Here is a 27,156-nt window from a genome sequence, read left to right as displayed (position 1 = left end):
CTGAAAATGTTCCTGCAATAATTATGAAGAAAGATTATTTTTCCCCGAAGTTACTGTAATATTTAATGTAAATAATTTTCTCAGAATACCTACTTGATATTTCATGTAATTATACCGATGTTTTTGAGGATGTAAGTAGTTACCTACCGTCTTCAGTTGGGTTTCTAAGAAGCTTACGTCGTTAATATTTTTTCCATTAGATTTCGTTATCATATAATTTTATAAGATAAAAAATATTTCTACATCCCTGACTCAATAATTTACCCAAATGTTAAGAAGCATTTTTCTTTATAGAAAATGTTTTATTTTTACAAATTTGATATAAGTATCCATTTTTTTTATTGAATCTGTGCTGATGTATATATATTTTTTTGTTACAGGTATAAATGGTTTTACACAGAAGGCTTCAGTAGTAAGTGGTACTAAGGTGAAAGATAAATAAAAGCTCATATAAAAATCATATTCATAACATTTATTAAATTATATAATAAACAAAAAACAGGGCGCCACAATGTCGTAGTATTGCCATTGCCAAAAAAGTCAATATTATTGCTATAAATTTGTAATTATTAAATCAATTTATAAACTGTACCTACATTGTGACGTCACTTTGCTTACCAATTAATTAACTTAGACTAGAAAAATATAACTATTAGTTCTTAATTTTAAATTTTACACAATTATTAACGTTTATATTTAATATATTTGACTGTACCTTTGGTAACTTACAAAAACAATTCGTCTCTAACACTAACACAAAAGATAACTTTTTATATCTAAAATTAACTAAACTTGAAGACATAATAAACGGATTAGGTATTCATAAAAAAATATATATGATTTTTTGCTACAAAACCATTGATACCCGGTTTCTTAGGCACATTTAGCGGTAGTTTATCTATTCAAGCTGTCATTTTTATATGAGTCTAAACACTATTGAATAGATAAACCATCGCTAAATGTACCTAAGAAACCGGGGGTAAACCAATTACAGTGTGTACGATTGCAAACCATAAACGCATTTCTTGACATGTTGCCAAAAAGTTCACGGATTACTGCTGACGGAACAACAAAACTATAGTAACACTCATAAACTCCGGCTTTTGCCAAAATACTTGGATATTGTACATAATTCATCCTGACTTTTCACTTAGGAAACTTGTGAGATACTTAAAAACATTGTAAACTTCACAAAACTTAAAAATTATAGCGCAATAAATTCGCAAGTTAAGAAAATATATATCTGAGTTCTAATTAGCGATAAAAATAGGAAGACATGAAAACCGTAGGCGTGATATAATATTTTGTTATGTCGCAGCGAGAAACACGGCAAACTTTAGCTTTAGTAAATAATAAATATCTTTCTCCGTCTTCTTCCGTCATTAGTCTCGTTCACTCAAAGTATAAAGAACGCTTATAACGGCATCATTTCTAGACAGACCGTCTTAATTAACTTTTATGTTTGTTTTTATCACTTAAGTATAGTCTCACAGCTCACAAAGGGAAGTAGAAGATATAAATATTAACGAAAATATATTAAAAACATTCAAACAAAGAAAAACAATTATTTATGGTTATGAGCACCAGTACAATTTGGACGAAAGTATACTCTATTCCGTACTATCCTGCCTTTGTCTTTTAATGTCTAGGATGTTTTTGTCAGATGTCGAAGTGCCGGGTCTTGTGTTATTGTAATGGCACGACACAGCTTCTTGCATCACATTAGCTATTTGAGCTCTCACCCACATTTTAATATTAATCGGAAGCTGCCTCATCTCAGGAAGGAAAGATAATAGAAATAGCCTGTCACTGTCAGTCTCGCTTTCAGCTATTTCTACAGGGAACATGGGCATCTCCAGTTCTTCAGGTGGCTGGTCTCCGTCGCTCGAAGGACGTTTCCTCTTTTTCCTTTTAACCTTTTTTACTTTGACCGTAGCTGCTTCTATGGTTGGATCATCGTCTGGGTTCACCGCTTCCAATATTAGGTCGTCTTCGATTTCACTGAAAAATAACTCAATGTTAGTTATCCATCCCTAAAAACCCTTCCACCTGGCATTCTTTTACATATTGTTAGGGGGGAATTTGTAAAGAATACCTATCCTCTATTCATCTATTACAGTGCTAGTTCAGGGAAGTCATATCTTCCTTTAATATCAATCCAAAGTGATTGTTCCACTTACTCATCCTCACTGAGGCTGCCTTCGAACCCCCCAAGGAAGCTCATCCGCTTGAAGTACCGGTACACTCGTCTATTGATTCTGATGCCCGAGCGGCGCGCGCGCAGCTCCCGGTTGTACGCGTCCCTCAGCGACCGCCATTTTCTTTGTAACTGTAGAACTACAATATACGTGAGATTTTCACACGACTCTCATTAATCAGTATATATTTTATTATTTAAAACTCTTCCGTTACTGAGTGACTGTTTGACAGACAACGCACAGTCGAAACTACTGAGCGTAGAAAGTAGAAATTTGGTATGAAGATTCCTTAAAAATGAAGAGGACCACTAAGAGAGGATTTTTAGAAATTCTGGTCCGAAGGGGTTAGAGCTGAAAATTAGTATCGTGTACTTGGAGAAATGCAAAGTTTATAAAAGGATAATAATTTGGTTGAAACATTTTAACGATATGTTACATCATGCTATGTGGATGAGATTTGAGGTCAAGTTCAGTGTTAGTAATACGCATCAATCTGTAACCTATTTTATAAAAGTTATGCATTGTTCTGTAATAGCCGATAAAGTATCAATGATTCACGTTTAAGTACCACGTATTAGTATTACAAAACATTTCCATAATCTCGCCATAATGACCATTGTGATTCATATGAATACCGTTAGTGCGTTCATTTTCATTTAACCAACTTTGTCTGTTCGGAACACGCGCCGCGGCATACAAATTATGTATGTATATGTGTTGTATGCGTATAATGGAAGCCAGACAATTTTCGAGGTCAAAAACCCGAACACAATGTACAATTTCTTTATGATACCTATTAACTCTGACCATTAACAGATTAATGTAGAAATTGCGTTAATTAACCGTAACTGCTGAAGTTCGTATAATTGGCTTTCGAATGTAGGTTCATTAAAAGGATTGCGATGGCGTTGTGTATTTATTAAAAAGGGCGAACTCGTTCTCCAATTAAATAGCAAAATAAAACTTGACCTAGTTTGAGTTGAACCCGAGCGACGCGACTGATATTATGAGTATTTACGGTTTGACGGCGAGCGCTGGCTGCCCGCCGCCGCCGCCACGCACCAACCCTACAGGTAGGGATGCGATTATATTGCAACTCTACTGCTATTTTAAATGTACCTACACCCTTCTATAATTTTGTTTCGTTTGTGCCAAATATTTTTATTATTGGCTCTGGATCTCTACTTACCTATGTATGTAACAATAACTCTGAAAAAGCATACATTAAAGTTGCATAATATCATGACCTAAAATATAAGTCTAAGGGCCTAATTTCAAGTCTGAAACATTCGAGAATGAATGTTAAATTGTGAGTAATAAGTTATCACAGTTCAAAGATATGGAGTCAACTAAGTCAATATTTATACTTCGTAATCAATTTCAATAAGCCAAGTGCGTTTTCCTCATAGAGCTCATCAACGGCTACAAAGTTTCAAGTGCTTACATTATTTCCTTATTGCGTTTTTCATTATAAAACAGTAAAAACATATTTATTATAATGATGACAAGGGCAAGAGGGCGAAGAACCAGTACCGGAGCGATTATCATTAATCGTGCACTGTCTGCGTGCGAAGCGCGGAACGACTCCACTCTACAAATCGTTCGCGAGACTCGGAAACGAAATGTCTGACTCTTTTATTGTAACTACATACCTAATTATCGAAACATTTTCGAACTAAATAACGATCGATAGGTACGGGGAAACTCAATAAAATAGTCAATTGTAATATTTACCTATGAATTAGGTCACGGTAAATTCTTATAAACTTGTATTATTGAGTGATTGTGTCCGGCAGACATGTTTCTCTAAGAAACTGACGTTCACAGAGGTTAGGTTCTTGTATGTCTTTCATACTAACCTCTGTCGTAAGCCGTTGCCTTGTTGTAATTATCCCAATCGTGGTAAATAACTGATCCTATCTCCTTCCACAACGCCAATTTCTCCTCCCGATCGGCGGGGTGATTAGCGTTGTACAAGCCCGGCCGTTTTTTTATTTCATCAATCAATTGAACTGGATTAAAGATTGACATTTTGACAAATCACTCGAATCGCTCCGATGGAATAAAGGCGTAGATTATGATTGCGACGAAAAAAACGCGCCACCTCCGCAGCGGGGCGCGATGCGACTGACGCATTATCGCGCGTTTGTGCGCACGCTCGACGTTCGTGATTGGCCGCGTTGCGACTCGCGACCGACTGAATGCCCGCCCACTGCGACTAGCGTGTCGCCGTGTCGTAAACTTTGTCGAATCGATTCATTTTAACACGATAACGCATTATGTTATTTTCGTTTATAGTTATTGATAAATGCATTATTTTGTACGTGTCGTACATTATGTTCCTATAAATTACTCAGATGTTGCACAGTCAAACTTATCATGGACGTTGTACCTACAGACATAACCATCGTATAAGTCTGATTAATCTATGATGCCTTATCAGTTTGACTAATATAACTGCACAGTTTCTCCCTAGTATTAATACATATTATTAAGTTATTCATACTGATTGGCAAGTTAATTTCTGAAATTTCAGGTTAAGCATTTACATCTTATTGCCTGCATACTTTTTCATAATAAAGTACAATACTATACTAGGGACATAATAAATTAATTCATGCACAAAGTTAGTTTACTTTTCTCTCCTGAGACGCAACTTCGCTTGGTTTGTTTACAAAGCATTCGAAGAGGCACTGAGTTGCCACTATGCGACAAGTCGTTGACGCATGGGCCCCTTACGACTGCAACGCGATTTACGTTTGAATAAAACCTTTCTCTTTCTCGATTGGTTTAGTCGCCAGTAACTATTTAATGTTGAAAATTCATTATTATTAACAGGATTGGACTATCCTACTAATATTATGAATGCGAAAGTTTGTGAGAATGTATGTATGGATGTTTGTTACTCTTTCACGCAAATACTACTCAACCGATTACGATGAAATTTGGTATATAAGTAGCTGAAGATCCAGAATACCACATGGCCTTTTGGCTTTTATCTAGGCTTTTATCAAGGGAAGGGTTTCCACGCGGACAAAGTCGCGGGCGGACTCTAGTCTTGAATAAATTGAACTAAGCAGCTGTTGTAACTAGGTGTGTTGAATTAGATTCTAGTGCGATGGGACCCCTCGAAAGGGGAGATAACCACTACTTTTAGTGAACGCACCTGCCTGGAATGAGGTTACGTTGGCTATTCATAAACACATGCGGTTATGTACTACATAATATGCATAAAAACATTTAAAGTATCCCTTTGTGACACGAGTGGCGAGGTAGCCGCAACATCGTCTTGCGTTCATTCGCCGACCGCAGGCGACCGCGCGACGTTGCCACACCGTGCATGCGTACACTTTTTTTTATTTGATGCACTTTTCGTGTTTTCAGACTAAACCTTCCACGCGTTAAATATTAACACAAAGGATGTATTTTGGCATTTTTAAATATTTATTTTTGAAATTTAGCGTGAGTTTTATTTGCGATGTATTGTTTTCTTGAGTAAATACATGGGTTAATGATTTCTTTGTCGTAGTATTGCTATTCTGAAAAGACTTTTAGGACAGTATTTTTTTCTAATAGATGCATATTGTTTGCCTGATCTGTTTGCCCAAGATACCTAACTCAAAATTCTGCAATTCCTATCAGGTACGTTTCTAATATGGTAGAGCCGCAATAGTGCCTTCGATCTTTGCTAAGTACCACCTTCCATTATATTAATCTACCAACTCTCTATTTAATGAAATAAAAAGGATTAATAGCGCTATAACGAATTTATGCATGCACGGCATCTTAGCTATGTGCAATGGAGTGCAATTGTGAGCGTAAATGCACATTCTCCAGAAATTGAATTTTCAAATGCATTTTATCTGCTTTTCTATGCTTCTGGAAGATAATACCTATGTTATATAAGTAGGTATAGTCCAACGATGGAGAACCTTCTAAGTATATAAGGTTTGCGGCTGACGGAGTTATACCAACTTCAGAATTTAGAACATCAGTGACCTTAGGCTTATGTAGCTGACAACTCTGGCTTGTATGATACAGCTACTTCATTTTTGGAAAGTATAGCAATTTTATTAAAAAGTAGCCTATGTCCTTTCTCGGGTATTAAAATATCTTCATACCAAATTGATTCCATAGTTTAGGCGTGATTGAGTAACAGCCAGACAGACAGACAGAGTTACTTTCGCATTTAAAATATTAGTATGGATCTAGAGTTCTTGTACATATCAAGGCTCAGTACTAAAGTACCTATAGTCATAGGTACTAATACTTACCTGTTATCGGTCTGTAGAGCCACAATCAGCCAGGTTTAGCTTGCCCAGGGCTCGACGGGCTTGAGTATTGATTCTGTTCACGTGCGTCCCTAACACGCCGGGACCGCGCTCAGCCCGCTGCCAAACTCCCGGACACACAATAATATTTTATTATTATTGATATAAAATACTTACTCTAATTTTTTTTATGTTTTGTTATGTATACTAGAGTACCTACGATATTTTTTTTTTACATTAAAAAGTTAAGTATTTTTTAATCCTTCCTCATTTGCTATAAATATGAAATAAGAAACATGTTGTATGCGTTTATACAACTAGGTAGGTAACTACACCTACCTAAGTCTAAATGTCTGTTTGTTGTAGGCATCGTTTGTGACTTGTAAAATAACAGGCATAGGCGTTCGTTCTAGTGATTTGTGGCGACGTAAATCGCTCAAATAATATATTTTATAGTCAAAGCCGTCGCCTTTAATTATACTAACATACGAACATATGAATTTTCATATTTAATAAACGACATTCTAGATTGCCAGGCCGTTTCAAACTGCAATTTATTTGCATAAACACATGCTGTGATGTAATCACGCAACATTTTTATAGTCGAAATGTATGTGTAAAATGATCGATGAACCCTCTACTATTTATGGTTCGTACATCACGTGCAAAAAAAATATAATGAATGGGATCCCTTTACTTCGAATTGAGCCCGAATATTCAGCGGTGCGGTTCGTTCGTGGGGCTCTAGAGCCGCGCGACGTTGCCACTCCGCAGCCGGTACCGCTATGCGACGTTGCCGCCTCGACCCACTTCCAAGGCGGCAACAGGCGCACTTTTTTCACTCGCCAAAATGTCGGGGTTTATAATATAGCTTAATTGCTCGCGATTTTTAGATATCATAGTTCTTTCCGTGGCAACAATATCGATATTCGTGACCTTACTTTTCCTTTTTTTATTGTTTACGTCGCGAGCTCTAGTAATTTCTGTATTTGCTATCCCTACAGATACCTAGCCAGATTTATCGTAGAAAAGGCATTTTAGTTTTGTGCACCTTCTTTCGTCATAGTAGTCAGAAGTGATTTACAGATTGAAAGCAACACATTATGTTTATTACATCTTTCCTTGTTAGGTAGGTATAGGCTGCGAGCCTGAGAATGCTAGGAAACAAGCCTCAAAATACTTCCCTATATTTTTTTCACGAAACGCAAAAATACAAATAAAAAGTGAATTCGTTTTGTTAGTTCCGCTTTCACTGCCAGATCTAACGAATTTCATGACATGACACACCATAGCTTCTATGGAGATGAAAAAATACAGCATATTTCAGACTGTGTAAATAAAAATGCAGGAATAAGTGAAGCGAGAAATAAAATGAGAGTCGGTACTTTTAAAATGTAAATATTCGCGTTTAGAGCAGCGGTGTAGCGTGTCAGGCGAGTGTGGGTGACAGGCGCTGGGCTCGAGGCAAGGATTATTGACATAGCGACAACTTCGCAATATGACACCAGCAGACTGCAGTGTTATGTAGGTGTATGTACCTAACTCATTTTTACCGTCAGTCACAGGTTTCTATCGAGTTTCCACTAGTTATGTAGCTATTTTGTGCTGCCTACCTATTTTATCGAGCTAATTGACTACCTAGTGGTAATGTATAGATACAATCGTATCTACAAGCAAGTATTGTAAAAAAAAACTTTTTGATGAACATAGCTATGATTTTTTTTTAAAGGCGTGCGTCTTTTTTCTCTCGTTTTTGCACATCGTAAATAATAGCTTTTTGTTTTAGTTGCACAAAATTTACAGACAAAAGATAAAAACTACCTATCTTATTTGTTCTTTGTGATTAACATAGATAATAATATAATCTCTACTCTGTAATTATGAGACAATGACTCGAATTTGTACTGACACGCGTAAAATGTATTAAAATTGTTCAAATCTAGCCGGCATTTTATTGTGCACTGAAAGTTTGTGCTAGTACTTTTGGCAAACTATCACTGGGTATCAGTATGAGCGATGCCCGTGAAGCATAAAGCGCGAAGATATTATCTTAAATGAATGTCTGCGCAAAATCACATAGTAAATTACGTCGTGGGGCTAAATAAATTGCTTCGGACAAAAAACATGGCGGAGTCGTTAGCCCGCGCAATATTGTGGCAACATTCAACCGCTTATCACCAAACATATTATTTACATAGACGTGGTATTACAAATACTTTTTATACTCAAATAAACGCACATAATCAAACAAAAGCTAACAGAAACAAATGTTACTTATCTAAATTTACCACCTGAAGAATAACATTTTACATTTTTCTGAACAATTATTTCGAGAAATTAACATCTTTCTTTTAATTAAAGTTAACTTCGAGCTTATCTTCAAAGAAACAGTGAATTACATATTCAAATACGGACTCATTATCTTTGAAATACATTTTATACAACGAGCAGTAAATAATGGGAATTAGGTTTTCTTTTTCAATTTTAACCAAATGAGAGTCTTTGATGTATTCAAATCTGTTCATCGATCTGTCCTTGGTAGTTCGGAATTAGCATATTTAATTTCCCTTTTGTACGTTTCCAATGTAAGTCTGAATACGTAAGACTAGCGAAATGTTGATGTGTGCATGTGTAGCGATGTGTACGTGTGCACGTCAGTGAAGCACAATGCACATCCGGTGCATTGTCGGCGCCTCACAGATCTGCATCTTTATGCACCCTCGCATATGCATGCACGATGCATACGACATCCACTTGCTATGAAATGTGCGCGAGGAACTTTTAGTCTAAGATTTTTATACCAGTATAATGGACTTTTCACTTTTCTTAAGCCTGATTGCCAGCTGCGAGCGGGGCAGGCTTGTTCGACTCGACGCGCCTTTGACGATCGTCTCTTTGTTATAACATACACGCTAGATAGTTTTGCAAGTTGAACGGAATGCGCCTCCGCGCCCACTCGAGAACCAGCTTGAAGCTTGTTTGTGTATTTAGAAGAATAGAATACAATTAAACTGGATTTTCAGACAGATGTAGCACAGTTTACTGTAACACATTTTGCTCAGAATCATCTACATCGGCGAGTAATGTTCCCATGAATTTCTGTTCATGAGTGGAAGAAACACTTCCTATATTGGGAGTTTCCACACAAATAGTTGATTACATTACAGTATATATCATGTTACGGGTACACAGGTGTACGACGCTGCTTTATCCGATGTAATCCATTAGTCGGCACACACGACACCCGCGGGAAATAATGCGACAGTCTTCTGCTAACCGAGACCACACGGAACTTTGTGGAAAATACTGATGAAATTTATATCAACATCGATACTATATTGAATAATATTTGACTCCCACACTCGCGAAGCTTTACATACTGAAAATACAGCAATTTGATTAAGGGTAAAGTAAGGAGCGACAATTTTTCTATCATCGATATCAGTGTTACCGAAAAGAAAGCAACATTTTCAAGTAGTAATAAATGTATATTCCACATCACTAACTATAGAAAGCAAGCATCTGATTTTGATGATGATAGTCATAACCATAGTGTGCAAGAATAATTAGTAATGCATTAGATTTGAAATTGCCATAAGTACTTATGCAAATTTCGCCGTATGGGCTGCCTCAATATTATCACTTAGACCGAGTATAACAACATGACGATATAGAATCCACCTCAGATAATACTAGACGTAACCAACATCTAAGTAGATTAATAATACTTAGCAGAAACATGGAATAATCCAGCTTTCCTGTACTGGCAGTACATATACGTGGATCGTGTGTAGTAGACCGCAGGTCAGAGCGGTCGGGCCGCACTCATCGAGCCAGTAATTGGATTCGTGAACCTTCTCTAATTGGATTACGTAACTTACGTAAGTCTTAAAACAAGCCACGACTTGTGAAGCTTCCAATGTATCCAAGTTTCTGAGAATTTGCATAAAATCACATACTTGTGTCATATTAATAATATTGTGCAAAATTATAGGTCTGCGTTTCTGAGTATCGAATTATTGCTGACATTTCCGCAAACTTTACTATACCTAGTCACTTCGATACTTACTATTTTTATGACCGGCTTCATTGAATTTTTATTATGGGGTGCGTCTAATAAAAAGTCTGCTTAACGATTACATAGGTATATAATCTTTATGTTGCTTATACCTAAACTAAGAATGAAGTTGAATAACCAACTGGTTTTAATCTCTGCCGACTCCACGAGACATCATCATTTATTCGCAAGTACCTACCTCCGTAATTAATTTTAGTCTGCCGCAAGCGAAACGTGCTAAGATGAGCTCGCATAGCAGAAATGGAGCTTTGAGAAAGCGAGACGACTCCGCGGTACACCACGACCAAGATGGCAGCTCGAGGTGAATGCCTTTCTTCAAGAGAGGATCGCGAAAATCGAAGGGAACGAGGAATACCTACGAACAGGGCGATTTTAGAAATCCCTTCTTTTGAGGAAGAATTTAATGGAGCGAAACATTTCTCCGTTATAAAATCGGTGTTTCCCAAAGCCAAAAATATATTTTACATAACATTCTTTTGTGCTATCGTAAATAAAGATTGCTATTAATCAATTTTATGAGTTTTACTACGTCCAAAATGTTATCTACAGGCGGCTCGAACATGTTTACCCGGCGAACGGCAATGGCCTTGTACTCGCAAGAATGTCTGCCTACGTGTACTTACTTTTTATCTCAATACGATGAAGATATCATGCTAATTTTATCTGTACCTAACTTCTTTATTAGGCAAATGAAGCAAATAAGTTTACGTATTTGCTCTAAAGTCGTGCGACACGACAAGTTAATTTCGCATTTATACTTGCTCTTTGCTGCAGTCAATATAAAAGGTTTTTTAGATATTATCTACTGCTTTTTAGACCACTTTAATAACAACTCATTAGATTTTTGAACCTATAGAACTTGAGTTTGCTGCTAGGACTAATGCTAGTAGTATAACTTGGTGATGTAAATAAAAATATTTACTTAACAAAAATATTGTTTTCTACTGGATGTGTGGATTCATTAAAGTCATTCAAAATTTGTTCATGAGCTGTGAAAGGGAGGTGATAACTCTTTTCTTTCTGGTCAGGCATCTTATTTTACTTGGACCCAAAAGTAAGCAAAAGTTAACCAGTCAGGTTTCGTTCAGAGTCTAGACGACAGTTTAGTGATGCCCACAACTATCTTTACCTTGTCTAAGCCCCATGTAATAGGGGGCGGTTCAATAATACATACTATTTACACTATTTAACTATCAGTTATTTTGTAACTATCAGTGATCATAGACCGTAAAACTTAACAACTCGTGTGACTCACATCGAGAACAATCGACTAAAATGGAATGTCGATTTAAAACTGTAATCGATAAACAGGTTACTGATTAATGTGCGAAGGTCTTTATTTTCGTATTATTCATATGAAGGTATATTCTCTTTTTTAACTACCTAGATTGTTCAGAAGAGATTTTTATAAGTCCTATTTTGAAATCATATAATTTTGAGAAAATTGTTTTCTCGGATACGTTAAATAATAATAAGAATAGATGCTTCTGCTGTTTCCAAGATAATCCTGCGGACAAAACCATAATAAAATGTTCTAGGAATAAAAAAATTGGCCTGGGATGGAACCCTTTTAGCCGCAGCTCAGGTGCATTGCCAAATGCTTAGGTATTTTACAAAATATTCTCTGAATTCTAAATTTTAGCTAGCTCTTGATTGGTAAGGCCTATTCTACTCAGATTTTGGGGATTATAGTTATCACAAAAGCGTGCTATCTGCCGGTCCTTAAATTAGGATTAAAGACTGCATTTATAATGCCTGGTACCTGCATGTAGGTATGTAGGGAGCCATCACAATAGTAGGTACTGTAACCGATTATACGTTTTTTTAAATCTAATCAACAACCACAGTTCACGCCGCTGCTTTTGAGAAAAATCAATCCAAATTATCAATGCTCAATAAGATTTTGAAAAAACGTTGCTGCCTTGCCCTAGAGACCGCATAACCTTCAATGGGTCGCTCAGAGTAACAAAATACGAGAACAGAAAACATCGATTACTCAATATCAATAACTATAACCTTCAATTCCCTTGAAATTAAAACAACAACTAGATATAAATCGATGCTATCTCTCAGTTGAATGTTAACTGCTGAATCAGTGCGACACGTTGCCGCTCTGTCGGCGAGGTTGCCGCTCCGACGGATACGAGGCGCCATGTTGCCAGCTCGCACGGTGCGGGCGGGCGCCACGCGCGGTTGCCGCTCAGCTCGGTATAAACCGTAAAATACCATTCATTCAATTAGTGTGTAGCAACATCAAACTTTTAATGAATTCACAAAACTTACATGCGAATGTCAAAACGCATTATGCTAGCGTAAGCAAGTGCGTATTATAAATAGTGCGTGTTGTTTATAAAAATAACTTGATCATGACTATTCACGACAATGCATTCTACTTTTCTGGTGTAGGTAAGTAGATATGTGAATTCAAAGTCCACAATCATTACCTACTGCAAAATACATATCTACGTCAGTTTGAAAAATACGATGTGAGATCATCTAGCTAGATGCTTCTAAAAGCAATCATCATCGTCGAATGTTGTAATAATATCTGTCGGAGCTGTGCGAAGTTCTAAAACAGCTTTACTGGGTGCTATATTCGTACAGTTAGTATCGATCCGACTGAGCCAAATAGTAATCTCATGTTAGATAGTTGGAAGCTCTCCGCTCTGCTAAATCCCCCGCGGGTGATAAGAGGATTTATCTAAAATCAATATGATTGGAAATATTTGAGTTGGAGAGCGTAGCCGGGCTGGAGCGGTGTCTGGCTGGCACGCTGGCACGCTGGCTCGATGGTGCGCCGGTGCGGGCACGATCGCAGCGCTAATGGGCCGGAATTTCGTTGATTGCGCGATTTCCGTACCCCTTCGTCCCGTTTTATCTCCGCTCTAAATCCTTTCGTCCTTACATAGTACGTTGGGCGCTCGAAACCCGTTTTTAGCCGGATTATTCCTATTTGTGTCAGCGGAAGGGTTTATGTCCATTCCAAAATCCATTCAGCCAATCCTCTCGGCTCTCCATATCGTGGCAAAATCATTTTACCGTGCACTATGTAAGCGTACATATACGGCTACCACTTTATTTCTGCTTCGAAGGATTTTATCAAGGCAAAAATAACTTTTTCGTGGTACAATCATATTGTCAGAGTTTCTGAGAACATACCTACAGTGTTTTTATGGCGTTACGGCATACATATTTCATTACTTACGCTGATATATGATACAACTATGCGAGAGCGAGCATAAAATCTTAATAAAGCTGAAGTACCACCAAGAAGCACGGTGGTGGCAATTTACGACGCAAATCTAAATATCCCTCGCCACGTTTGCTCCTGGGATCAAATTTATTCACATATTGCGGTATTTTTCCGTTGATTTTTGGCCATTAACTAAACTTATTGCCTGGGGTTGGAGCTTAACATGTTAATCGATATAACAGCTAAGGTTCATATAGAAATGAGAATCTTTACACTTTAAAAAAAATATGTCTTTGGCCAAAAAGAAATAGAACTTTGTGTGCACTCAAAAGGTAAAAAGTTTCAATTATTTGTAAGGCCGAGTGAGGTCTATACGTCTGCAAATTGAAAAGGTGTCTAAGCCTTCACTTCATATTCTGAATACTATGAATGTAGAGTTTCCATTTACTTGCGGGTATTTCATAAAGCAGGCCTAGACGGGCATATTATATGTAAGTATCTTATTGATCAATATTTGAGCAAGATATCATCGAAGGCCTTAAAAAAAATTAGCGTAATTTAATTGTAATTTCTTAGAAACTAGACACTTATTCTATTTTCTATATTTGTTACTCCAGTAATCTCACCATTTTTTAAATTGCGACTTCCCCAAGTTAGCCATACAGCTTTCTCCTTTGATAACTTACAACTACAACATCGCTATATTTATTACGCTATATGCAGCTATGTGTGCCAGAATACAGTACCTAAAGATCGGTTAAGATGTGTGTTGGCATTCGTTTCTGTTTATAAGAAACAACTAAAGCACTTATTGCTGGCACAAATCCACCACTCAGAGCTCCCTAAACCATGGCCTATAAGAATTGTGCCGTTCCATCCATTTTTAAGTCTGCTTGAATGTTTTCTTTACAGAATGTACAGAATTTATCGTAACACAGTTATCCTTTGTCCATTTTATTCGTTCAATTTGTATGTTAACACATTTTGTGGCTTCCACTTCGATGTTACACGTTAATTAATTGCATCGTAAATACTTCGTTACCGTCTTTGCTGCTACAAAGACTGGACTAATAGAAAAAGTATTGTATTAAAAACTAAATACCGGTACGTTTTATAAAATGATTGATTGAATAGCGAATCTCCAGAATAATCAACTAACTTTCGTATTAACCGGCCATGACATTTAAAATCCAATTCAAATAATTATGTTTAAGTTATGGCAAGTTTATAATGTTGTTTTGAACACATTTAGTGTGTATGTGTGAAATTCGCATGGCTTCGTGAAAGTCTATACGTCCGCCGCGCAGAAACCTGATCGCGCCGACTCGAGGAGAATGACACGTAGCAAGTAAACAAGTACCCTGGAGCCACACACAGACTTACTCCGTTATGCCAGCTTGCACACTTGCACCTTCGCTAATAAAGCTATTATATTCACGGCTAGATTATAGATAGATTGATAATGGCTTTATTTCTCTCATACAATTTATTCCTGCAGTTTCATAGCAACGGTATTCTTTCATCACTTGTAAGGCATTCACTATGACGAATCCAATTCGCTTTTTTTTCTGCTTTTCATTTACTGTTAGGTCTAATAGCACTAGTTTTTGCAGTGGCAGTGCGCCTTTGTGGCTGAATTGAGATTCAATATGGTCGGTTACGATATTTCTAGATGTTTCTATTTGAATATTAGATACTGCGTAATGCCAGATCGAGAACTTGGCCTTGTGGCACGCCACGCCTTCAAAATTGCTACCTTGTTATGATCTTTTACTAAGTTCGTAGATTTTATATTATTCAGTTATATTCGTCTTTTAATCATTCATTTATTGTCATAAAAAATTCAGGAGTTAGTCTTTTCAATTCTTTGTAGATAATATGGGTTGGCTTACAAACTTATCTAATGACTATAATAAAGCGGATTAAAACAACTTCCAATTCTTTAACCGGTCAACTTTAGAAATGTTAGTTAGGTATCTAATTAGTATTTTTTACCTACAGACCTGAACAAAACAATGGACTTAATGCGTGAGAACTCACTTAAAATGTTTGGTGTTTGCATTCAATTCCCCCTACAACATTTACATTATAGGTAGCTAGTCTAGCCAGGTGACTTGTAATTATGCTACACAACCATTAATAGCTAAGATCGCCTTAATAACAGGTGCTAGTATTTTAATCTATAAATATTCATAATGCAGACAAGTTTCCTCCCGGAGATGTTGTTTGTCTCATTATTTTTAAACTGTTGCTAACGGAAGTGTATGATCATGTTTGTGTTACTTTGTTTATGTTTTAATTGGCTTAATTTGAATGCGACTAGCGACTACACAATCTCTTTACTTGTTAGTACTTGAATAATAATATCGTGTATGAAAGATTACGACTCAATTAATTACTCCGTAGGTTAAACACGAGTGCAATGACGCGAGACTGATTATATTAGCGATACACATTAGATCCGCCATAATTTATAACTAAAACATTGTTTTTATTTTGAGAGTGTGTGGCGTAACAACTTTACTGACTAGCTCTCATCTGAATTGCAAATGGCCGCCGGCGTGGAGACGTGGCAACGTCGCGTCGCACGGGTTGAGTCGAGAGTCGAGAGGAACGGCAACGCGGTCTCGTGCGTATTTTTATCAAAGCAACAATCGCCGAGTTATCTGTTATCAAGAGATAATATTGTTGTTCGTCTCGCTCGGACGATCGAGTCGAGTGTGCTGAGCGGTGGCCGCTCCTACTGTATAATACATCATTTTATACGATACGTTTCCCCGATTACTCTTGGCACAGTTCGAGTGATATATCTCTGGTGGAAAATAACAACAAACGGCCCGGGCCGGCTGACTCACTTACATAAAACGGATGTCAATAGATTTATGCGAATTTTACGACTGACTTTAGAAAGTATAGCCGGTATTGTAACGATACCTAGCTCGATCAAAACTTAAAAAGCTTTATAAGAAACGAACTCGTAAAAATGCAATAAAGTCGTTTGGTTTTGTTATGGGCTACTGACTATTGCCGAGTACTGCCAGATATTCTTTTCATGTGTGTATTGAAAATAGGATGACCTATGTTGCCCAGGCAATTGAAGCTGTAGTTTTATGTTTGACTACGCTGGGTTTTAAATGTTGCGTGATTTACAAACCGCTACAAAGAAAAACGATTAATAGGATTTCGAAACATTCGAAATGCTATTGCTTGTCTTTTCATTTCCGAATTTCCGTATGCTAATAGATAGGTAGGTACTACGCAGGCATAACTTCGAAGAATTCTCTATGAAATTATCCTCATGTAGGTACTTTTTTTTATGAACACTTCCACGTTAAATACCTAATATAAGTAGGTAAATAACAGATAAGATACCAATCTTCTAATCTATATTATTTGTATGAAAAAAAAGTGCAAATATTCCGTAGAAGGCACGGCCGAGGTGTCAAAGGCCAATTTTAGTAGGTGTGCATGAACTAATAACATTTTGATTATAGTTTAGACCAATGTAAGTATGGTATTGCGATAAAAAAATGACGATACATACATAAATCAAAGTAGAGTTAAAGTAATAAGAATTAAAGTCTTTACTTTTCCCCGTGCTATCCAGTGAGAGGAAAAATGTGTAAAACTCATATAGACGTGCCCTGGTCAATACAATGTACCAATAACGCAATAGGGCGCCACAATTTTCTTGTAAACACAATATTAATATTTAGTCTAAACGCCTATCAAAAAACCCAAAGTTTTTATACGCGACTCTACACGTGCCAGTTTTTATATAGGCTTAGTCTTGTCATAATTATAACAGCCTTATCAAACGTACTATTTGAAACATAGTACGTAATACAGAAACCTAATAGTAGTTTCAAGGATAACCCCCCTTCCTCCCCTCTCTGTACATAGATGCCATTTGCGTGTTCCCGGGATGTCGGGCTGCCGCTCGCGCCTCGCTATTTGAACGCGAGAGGGCGTGCGCCGGGCGGAGGGGTGCAAAATTAAATTTGTCCCGGAGGGTGAGCTTTCCCGGGACCTTGAGGCAACTCCGGGCCTCCGCGCTTCAATCAGCTGTTCTTATTCAGTCTCACTTATAGCTATTCATAGGCAAATGGCGTTTATCTTTGGGTGCCTACTTATTTTTAAGTTGAATAGTGTTGAGTTGTGTAGTAAAAGTTTGAATTTATGTTATGTGTTAGGTAAGTTTGACTGTTTACTGGGTCGATAAATTATTACAGTTCATAGTGGAAACGTTATTATTTTTAGTCTAACCTTTCTTTAAAATATTCAAATAATCATTTTCTAAGTAAAAAAAATGGTAGCGAAACCTAAATGTTTTAGTATTGACTCATTAAAAACATAAAAAACGTACCTTCTTGTGAGTCATACTGGACTATAAACAAGGAAATTAAACGTTCTCATCACATGAGTCACGAATAGGCACGATATTATAATAATAGGTATAATGAAATACAAAAATACAATATTAAGAAGAAAAGCTTATCAACTGATAGAATATCAAGACGTCATTATCATTATTATAAATTGCTTTGGAAGGTTTTATCGTTAAGAAACTTAAAATTTCAAGAAATTGTACGTTGTGGGCGGGATGGAATAATTTGAAATGGGATCCTTGATATTGAAAATAATGATGAAAGACGCAAGTCATATGCGTATGAATGTCAATCTCAATAGAATCAGAATCAACATCAACTTTAATTGATTCATTAAGACTGCCACCGCCTGGCGCCATTCATTTCACCAAATAATAAAAGACATGAATCGGACTTCGTAGTTAAAGTCAATAATAAAATCTAGCTTTTAAAATTTGATGATCTGTCTGAAATTCCACAAAAGTAAAAATTCCCATTTTTCTCCTAAAACATTCATCACGAAGTTCTTTGTGCTGTGATTTCGGCAGACGTCAACGAAATATCGACTTTTACGAGATACCTACAAAAATACGGTCCGGCGAACATGTCGGCACTCCGGTTGCTAGGCAACGGCCGTCCTCCTGAGGACGCGCCCTCCCAAAGCAATTAATTACGATCCCTGTAGGAGTACTGGCGAGCGCCGACCTTGCCTGCCCTGCTGATTTCATTTCGGACGTTATTTGTGTCGACGAATATCTCTCTGCCTTTTTCCTTAAAAGTCTATTAGTCGTGGACTTCGTAGCAATTTTCTGTCTCTATAGCTAGTAATTTAATGTTTTATATACCTACTTCTAATTAGTAGTTATTTGCTTCATTTAAGGCATGAGTCGTCGCCACTTAGGACACGAATTCGGCAATATCGCAGATTTAAAAGAATGAAAGTACTTTTTGATAGAAACTGGTTATTGAATCGCTTCACCCTTAGATAAAAGAACCTTAGGCGTACTATGTCGAATATAAGAACCAGCAGGCTTGGTACAAAGCCAACAATGACGCATTGAGTTATGTTTACCTAGAATTACACTTTTATTAGCGGATGAATCTTAGACAAACATGTCCTGTTTTCAGATCTTTTTAATCATTTGATACAGTCTCTCTTCTAAAACTCTGGGTAAAACTTGAGATAAGGGTATCAAGAATACACATTCGTTTCTATTTATAATATACCTCCTAGGTCATAATGCAGTACGAAAAAATAACTAATAATTAAGTCAGGAAGCATTTGTAGATTTAGGAGTTCGCAAGGCAGTATATTAGGACCCTTCCTGTTTCTATGCTTCATAGATTCGGTGGTTTTGTAGCCTTTACTTCGTTGCTTGTAGCCACTGGGTTATAATGCTAGAATATGACTATCGTACTATCCAATATCGAAAGGCAAAGTGACGAATATCTAAACTTCAAAGATCAAGTTTAGTGATTAAAGTCTCGAATGTTCCTAGAGTAGTTAAAATTAAGTTTAGATTTGATTTACAAGTACACAAATAACTATAAAAGACCACCTTGTCCTTAGATTCTTATGAAGTAAATACGTAATAACTAATAACCACTCTTGTTTGCATGTCGAGTCAGATGCAAATTACCCACATTATGTACGAGGGTCTAAATGTAGCAAGCCAGCCATTACTATCAGCAAGTTTCTATAGATCGTTATAGAATATAATCTCTCGATGACGCGGCTGTAGGCGCGGTCACTAGTCCTCACCATAAACATAGTAAGCAAGGAAAACATCATTTAGCAGAGAGCGATGCCTTAAACAGGAAAAGTTTGTTTTGCATCATATACAGACGAAGTGTTCTTGTGTTAGTGCGCACTTTCGTTTCGCGCATGTGTGCGTTAGTGCGCAACGCCCTCATGCGCCCGCGCCGCGCTGCCGCCGCCAGACGCTCACGTTATCTCGCATTCCACAGATACTATACACCTACATTGTAACCACCCACACACATACATAATTGTAACCCAAATAGATATAAGAGTTCATTTTGACATTTAATCGTGTGCGTCGTTGATTTCTCAAGGGCATATTCTGTCCACAGGATGTGTTAAGTGCACTTCAATAACAAACGAGTTGCAATCATATTTTTTTTGAGTAAAAATGTGCGTTTTTTTCCTTTTTTCCTCATTTCTCTGGCGTTTTTTGTGTTCGCAATGTAACCCGGATCCGTTGCGGCGTAATTTATGTTCTTGTTTACTGCATATCTATTATCTACCCACCACGTGGCGAGGCTATCGAATAAATTGTACGTGTCCCTCTAATACTTGTCTACGACATCTATTAAAAGATTTTATTGTATTGTTTTTAGGTTAGGTCAGGTTATAAGTGTAGGTTGCCAGCGTTTTATAATATCGTGTTTGAGATATATGTAGGTAGATGATCTGACATTGTCTGACTGTATGAGGACACCATGTGGTGAAGCAAAATGTCTTGCATTATTGCCAAGAAAACGCCTTGTCACGAGCGACAAGACGTCCCAAAAATTCTCAAAATGGTATTTCTTTTCGAAAATTTGATCTTAACTCGGTTATGATTCTTTGTTTTAAAGTTGTTGAAAATAGATAAGACACAAAAGACTTCATAATTCCAATATTAGGGATCTAAAAATAATATTCTTGGATGATATCCTAGGAACGTGTTAAGTTTTTTATCCTAAAAAGTGTCACTCCTATAATTTTTGTATTAAAATCAAAAGTTTATAACCTAATCGCACACTCACATTTAGACTCAGTTTTAAAAACCACTAAAAGTTCCCGAAATTGTGTTTCTTATTTTTCTTTAAAACCACTTACTTACTGAAAATATTTACACTCACATACTTACCATAGGTCATACATACATTTGCCGATCAACTGAAAAAAAATCTTACACGAAAATATTTTCATACACTAAGTTCAAACTCAGAGTCTTTTATTTAGACTATTTGATGACGTTTATTTTATTGCACTGTCATTTATTTTCCATAAGAATATCTACCATAATCATCTAATTCTATAAATCTAAGGATTTCATATAATTTGACCCACTTTGTAAGTATAGGAGTAATGTGCCACATGTGTTGAAACTCGATAAACGTCACTATTTTCACTATTGAATGACCGTACAAAATATCTTATGTCTATGTTTTATTGTTTCAGGTACGATGGTGGAGCTTTTCTCTCAGATAGCAGCGGGCACAGACCTCACTGGCTACTCAGGCGAGGTTAAATTCACCCATCAGTTAACCATTCTCTAATGTAAGACACGGCCCCAACACATGTAACGCACTAACCGTTTCATTTTCACGTATTTTTCGTTAATTTTCGACTTGTCATAACTTTGTATTTTTTCGGTAAAATTCTCTTTTTCCTTACTTTCTTACTCATTAGATGTACACTACATCCGTATCTATTGATTTATTATGGTTTTAACTAAAATGATTGAGCTTCAAGAGGTCACTGGACACTCCGTTCACATCCTCGTAAGCTTGATCGAGAAGTCATCCTTTTTTCTAAGTCGATTCGAACACGAGCGAGCCGTTCGACATCCGCAGCACGACTGCCGCGAAATCCATTCAACAGGCCGACAGGATGTGGGCGGGGCGTGCGGGACGCGGCGTCATTGGGTGAGCGCACGGCGCGCAGTGATGGCCGCCGTCGCATTCAACCAATGAGCGGCGCGCGAGCCGAACGCGAGTCCGTCCGGCGAGCGTGCGACGTTGCCAGCTTTTACCAGAAAAAAAAATACCAGATTCGACCTTCTTAGGACCCCCGGTTTTTTTTTGTTTGGCCGCGTTATCATTCGGGAACGTGTATTGAGGTCCTTATCCGTCCGTGAGATGGTTCTGCGCAGGTGGATGTGTGGTGTAGTGTTATAGTTTATTATGGTGTGGTCCACGCAAACTGGCGAGGTGTTGATTGACATCGTAACGAGGTACTGTACATACATAATTGGTTATATTTTTATTGTGTACATATACGGGGCTGAGTCATGTGACATTACAATTACCTCATTCACTAAACTGCGTGCACATTATCACGGCTAGCGACTGTTTATCGGTGTGATACGTTGTGAATAAATAAAGTTTGTGATATCATTTATTCGGTGTACATGGAAGGTTATTGACGTTCGTTTCACAATCTCTTCCCTTCGTGCTCGGTTAGGAGTCTTCTTGTTGTGTTCTCTTGTGCAGGGGTCATTGACACTTGTCCAGTATCTATAGTATGGAAGTCAACTGTATTGGGACTCGAGCATTGAAACTAATGATCATCAATGATGGGACAGCATCGCTAACAGTGGCACATTGGCTCCAATCAGATTCAACACATACTTACTTAAGTTTTACAACAACTACTCGTAGCCTTCAGTTCTTATCACAATCATTATTTATCCTACAGCAAGTTTCTCGTAACACTATGTGAAGCCTAGTCATACAGTTAATACGCACAACTCTACAAGGCATGAATTAATCACGCGACCTTTGATCTCAGGGATAAACTATTGTTATGACAGTTCATAATTAACTCATACTTATATTACTATGAAAAGTCTTAGTGTACCTTTGATCATCTGCAATGGATGATACAGGCCAATGATGAGGTCTACTAATCGGTACCTGGGGGACTATCGCATATTTCAGTTGACAACTATTTTAAAGCCACTATGCGGTGCATTGCTGTCTCACTTAGTCTTCTGTCTTCACTTATACTTATGAACACGTTACGTCAAATCAGCAATGTACTGAATAGTGACCATCAATTTGACGTACCTACACTAGTTGTCAACTGAAATACGTGATTCGCATACTGGAACGAAGTATGACGTGTCCCATATGTACTAATAGGTACCTACATATATAGCGACCTTCAATCTTTAGTCATGAACAGTCTTACCTTTAACCAAAAGTATAAAGTATCATCAATAAGAATTAACTTAACTTTACAATTCTTCAACTTTGAATGATGTAGTCTATTATATTTTCTTTTTTTCTGGACTAGTCATAATCCGTTTCTCCTAGAAATATTTAACTCTTAGTGTCACTTTACGTCTACCCAAAGAGTAAAAGATCTATTACATACATCCACAATATCAGGCAGGTCCTAAGGGTAGGCAGAGACCAAATACCACCACTTGGTACGACACTTACAAACTTCCTTTGCCTCATTCACATCCAAACATCTTGTCATACAAGACCGCCCGAGTCGTTATAATATTTAAAATCTAATGTTATGAGCTCTTCTCAATGAGACTTGACTCAAGGACTAACCCCTCCCTCATTACGGGAGGAGACCCTTGCCCAGCGATGGGACATTAATGGGTTAAATTTATAATGTCATGAGCAGTGGGACACAAAAAAAACGCTTAAAAAGATGTAGAATACTTAGTAGGTAATTTCTATTTGCCTCATTCACAATTAATTTCATCATGAACTAAAGTAAATTGGTCTCGTCAGCTAACGTATCCGAGAGTGTCGAAGTACCAAATATCACTTACGCTGTAATAAGTACAACATGCAACAATCTATCGACCTAGTTACACTATGGCCACGTGCATCGCTCATAGCCAATCATGTGCTGAGGCTATAAATTTGTTAGAATAAGCATCTATGATGATATTCGATCTGAAATAATATGATGACGTCAGTTTATCAAAGCTGACTGTGTGCCACGTATGCAAGAATGACATTACTTAGAAATTAGACTCCTGAAACCTTACTTCAACAAAGAATATTTGTTAAAAATTTAGTTTGTATGTTATCACAATACGTTATAAAATGTCGGTCGAAATATGGTGCGAGTATAAGATTTGCTTATTCGGTACTGCTTACTCCATGTCAAATAGATTAGAAAAAGGTCATAAACGAACACCTTTAATATTTTGCGAAATTTAGTTTTGACGAACCATACCTATGACATTTACTTTATTTATTGTTTTCACGAACCATAACCCTATAGAGGCCCTCTGTAGATGGTAGCTAACGAAGCATCATTGATTCAACATTTTAACCTTAACTACTTTTCTAGATATTTATTTCTATTTCCAAATAGTTGGACCTATAAATGAAAAACATAAAAATAGTACAAAAGTATGATAACAATACTGTATTTTCATCTAAAACTATCGCATAAAACATTTCAGTTAAAACCCTGTAATCGGAAAGTACGGCGTGGCATTCACAACTGTGCCAAACTAAGAAATGACAAACAATCAGCATTATTTTTGACATGGTGTTAGTGAATCAGGTTATGGTCTACTTTGAGAACAATATGAATGAAAACGAAAGCCACTCGACACACACATTAAAGAGACACTCATTACAAATATGCGTACGTTGCGTTGCAAAAGAAGGTTTTATTTGAGGCCCTGCTAATTAGGACCCCTCTTTACCTTATTCTAAACTAGTCTAGACAGTTTTTTAGGGCTTGATTTACTTATAACCCGGTTCTGAATCTTGAGACATGGTTGTATGTTGTCAAATTGTCTGTTAGCTTAGTTAAGAGAAGTGAAAGTTTCTTTAGTTAAACCTTCTGAGTTCTAACTGTTATTCTGAACAGTCTGAACACCCAGTTTCTGTAGTCGTATTTGAAATACAACGACAATAGAGTCTTCTGTACTAAGTCTATATGATATACAATATCTAATAGAATAATATAGAATTTATAATATCACAAGTAATCTTAAGTGCTCAAACTAAGAGAGATCTAATACGCAGTTTTAGAGGCTATCGTCAAAACATGATATTTCGACAAAATTTTAATTTATGTTTGTAGTTAAATATACTTTTAAATGTACTCATAATGTCTGTCTTAAAAATATCGACATTATCTTGTAAACTGTCGGATTTTTGACGAGGATTCGATGAGCTCACTCACAATAATAAAAATTGTTAAGTCATTGAAGTGCAGGCATTTTAGTTAACTTTATATCAAGTCCTTCACAAGTATGTGATAATTGTCACTTGTTAATTAGCCTGCCCAGTAACGGAGCAAGCGTTGTGTAATATTGTTCCTTAGTAACAGTAAGAGCCAGACATAGTATCGTTCTTGATATGATAAGAACAGATAAGACAAAAATGTGTATTTTTATTGTCTCTGCTCACCGTTATAAGAAAAGAACTGAATGTCATCCTGGCTGATTTCGACTACGGCGGCTGAATTTTCATTGAAACCAGCCAATTGTGCAGGACTTTGTTTATATTGGCCAAGTGTATGCACAATATACAGGTACACTCTCTATTCCTTTACTCTCATAGTCCGGTGGGACGGCTTAACCGACACGACCACTGAGAGGTCAGAAAAAAGATGAGGTACAATATCACATAAGATATCCCATACGAAATACTGACTTTTGCTTGATTGTTTTTAATGAGTAAATTTTCGTCGTAAAATAAGTCTATTAAACTCGTTAATAATTCTATAATTAACAAAATAAATGCAATATTATTTCCTTTAGCCTATGAACCAGGAAACTGCCACAATTTTCCTCATCTCCAGCAAAACAACATCGAAATCGCTTCAGTAATGGCATTAAAACGTCTGTGTAACAATTAAAGATTGTTATCAAACTAAAATGTAAAGCTGATAAGTATTTGCGTAGTTCGACGCGGTCAAATGTATGAATAATGTTACGATAAACTTATGGAAGGTGACCTTAGTTAATTGTACCTGATGGTTTAAAGCCGGGAGCCGAACGCGGTCGAGGAAGGTGACTGCGTACTGCTGGCCACGCGGCCCGTCCGGCCGTCAGTGTGCCCTTGCCGCTGTACCAATGTCTACAGACAGATTTAGTTTTTATTTCATTTCCAAATATAGATAATAAATGACGGCCTCTAGGTCAAGTTTTGTTCAGTGCTTAGAGCTCGTACAAATTACCATTTTGGTATGTAACTTATGTATTTACAAATGCTTTTTTGATATTTTGCAATTAGGTACCATGTGAGCAGTTATTTAATGGTACCATATTGTTCCTTATTTCGGCTAATACCATATTCCCAAGTTGGAAGTACATAACATTGCAGTATTAATTTATTTTTGAAATAACAAGTTTGATTAATGTCAAAGTAAAAATCATGAAATTGTATGCAATAAAAAAAAATGCTAATATCGTTTTATACGTTTGGCTTCTTAAAGCATAGACACAAGGAGTACTTAAAAACTTTTTTTTTAAATAAGGAAGGAAACTTGCTATGTTACTATCAATCAATGGGATATCCCAAATGGCATTAGCATCCTTAATAAAGAACTATGAGTAAGAAACTAACGGCTTCTAATTGTGGTGAAACTTTTACCTGAGTTTTTACACGTCATGTTATGTGACGTCTATGTATTAGTCAAGTTAAATAAAAGTTTATTACTATTTATGTTGAATAAATAATCTAATTCATCATGTTTTGTCAAATGGGTCCGGTTCCTCTTTAAAAAATATCTTGTACAGTCGGGCAAAGGTTTTTATTTAACCTTTTAACTTTGACTCAGACGATGTTCACTATAAATAAGAATAAAAACACATGTATACCTAATACATGCTTTTATTTACCGCCGGTTTTGGTCACTTGTATTTTTCTTTGAGAAAATCGTGTCTTCGCCATCATCATGCGGTCTTATTCTTCCTACTGTTAAGTATAGTGTCTCTCTTTGTCTATACCACACTCACCAATTTTGTGCCAACTCAATCAGGCATACCCTGTGAATTTCCTTATATCGTCCACCCCTTAGGTCGTATCTATCAGTTCTTACAAATCTGTGTTCAATAAATCCATCAATTTAACTGAGAATATAGAAAAAATAGAGTTTCTTCCAAAATAGAGTTAGAATTTCTTTTTCTATTAACACGAAGGAGTTTGATATAAATCATATCAGAATTTAGTTCCCTTGCTAGTGACTGAGTACAAAAAGTAAGGTATTTTACAAACATAAGTAAACAGTAACAAATAACTATCACTTGCATTTCACAAAACAAAGCGACTACTTTCCATTATATCCGGATTCTAGAAGGTTCGGTATCAAAACAAACACGTG

General features: G+C 36.8%; 2 protein-coding genes across 13 annotated transcripts in view; one reads left to right on the top strand and one right to left on the bottom strand.

The window, feature by feature from the left end:
- Smr (nuclear receptor corepressor smrter) overlaps positions 1-27,156 on the top strand; it is a 127,542-nt gene that overhangs the window by 37,886 nt on the left and 62,500 nt on the right. For 4 of the 12 annotated variants that reach the window (XM_076127221.1, XM_076127219.1, XM_076127224.1 and 1 more), the window contains exon 1: positions 21,789-22,072. The exons of 1 other annotated variant lie outside the window; for it this stretch is intronic. In XM_076127221.1, coding sequence (XP_075983336.1) covers positions 22,023-22,072 — 50 coding nt within the window. In that variant the 5' untranslated portion in view covers positions 21,789-22,022. Of the gene's footprint in view, positions 1-21,788; positions 22,073-27,156 lie in introns of those variants that run through there. 7 more of the 12 variants (XM_076127227.1, XM_076127226.1, XM_076127218.1 and 4 more) reach the window with 2 other exon arrangements.
- LOC142981365 (uncharacterized) lies at positions 452-4,968 on the bottom strand. Its single transcript, XM_076127231.1, has 3 exons — positions 4,058-4,968; positions 2,181-2,337; positions 452-2,001 (listed from the first exon to the last, which is right to left on the bottom strand). The coding sequence occupies exons 1-3, from the start codon at positions 4,227-4,229 to the stop codon at positions 1,611-1,613; spliced, it is 720 nt and encodes a 239-aa protein (XP_075983346.1). The 5' UTR covers positions 4,230-4,968; the 3' UTR covers positions 452-1,610.

Source organism: Anticarsia gemmatalis, chromosome 20 (genome assembly GCF_050436995.1).
Source record: "Anticarsia gemmatalis isolate Benzon Research Colony breed Stoneville strain chromosome 20, ilAntGemm2 primary, whole genome shotgun sequence".
Classification (NCBI taxonomy): Eukaryota; Metazoa; Arthropoda; class Insecta; order Lepidoptera; family Erebidae; genus Anticarsia; species Anticarsia gemmatalis.
This window is presented reverse-complemented; position numbering and strand designations above follow the sequence as displayed.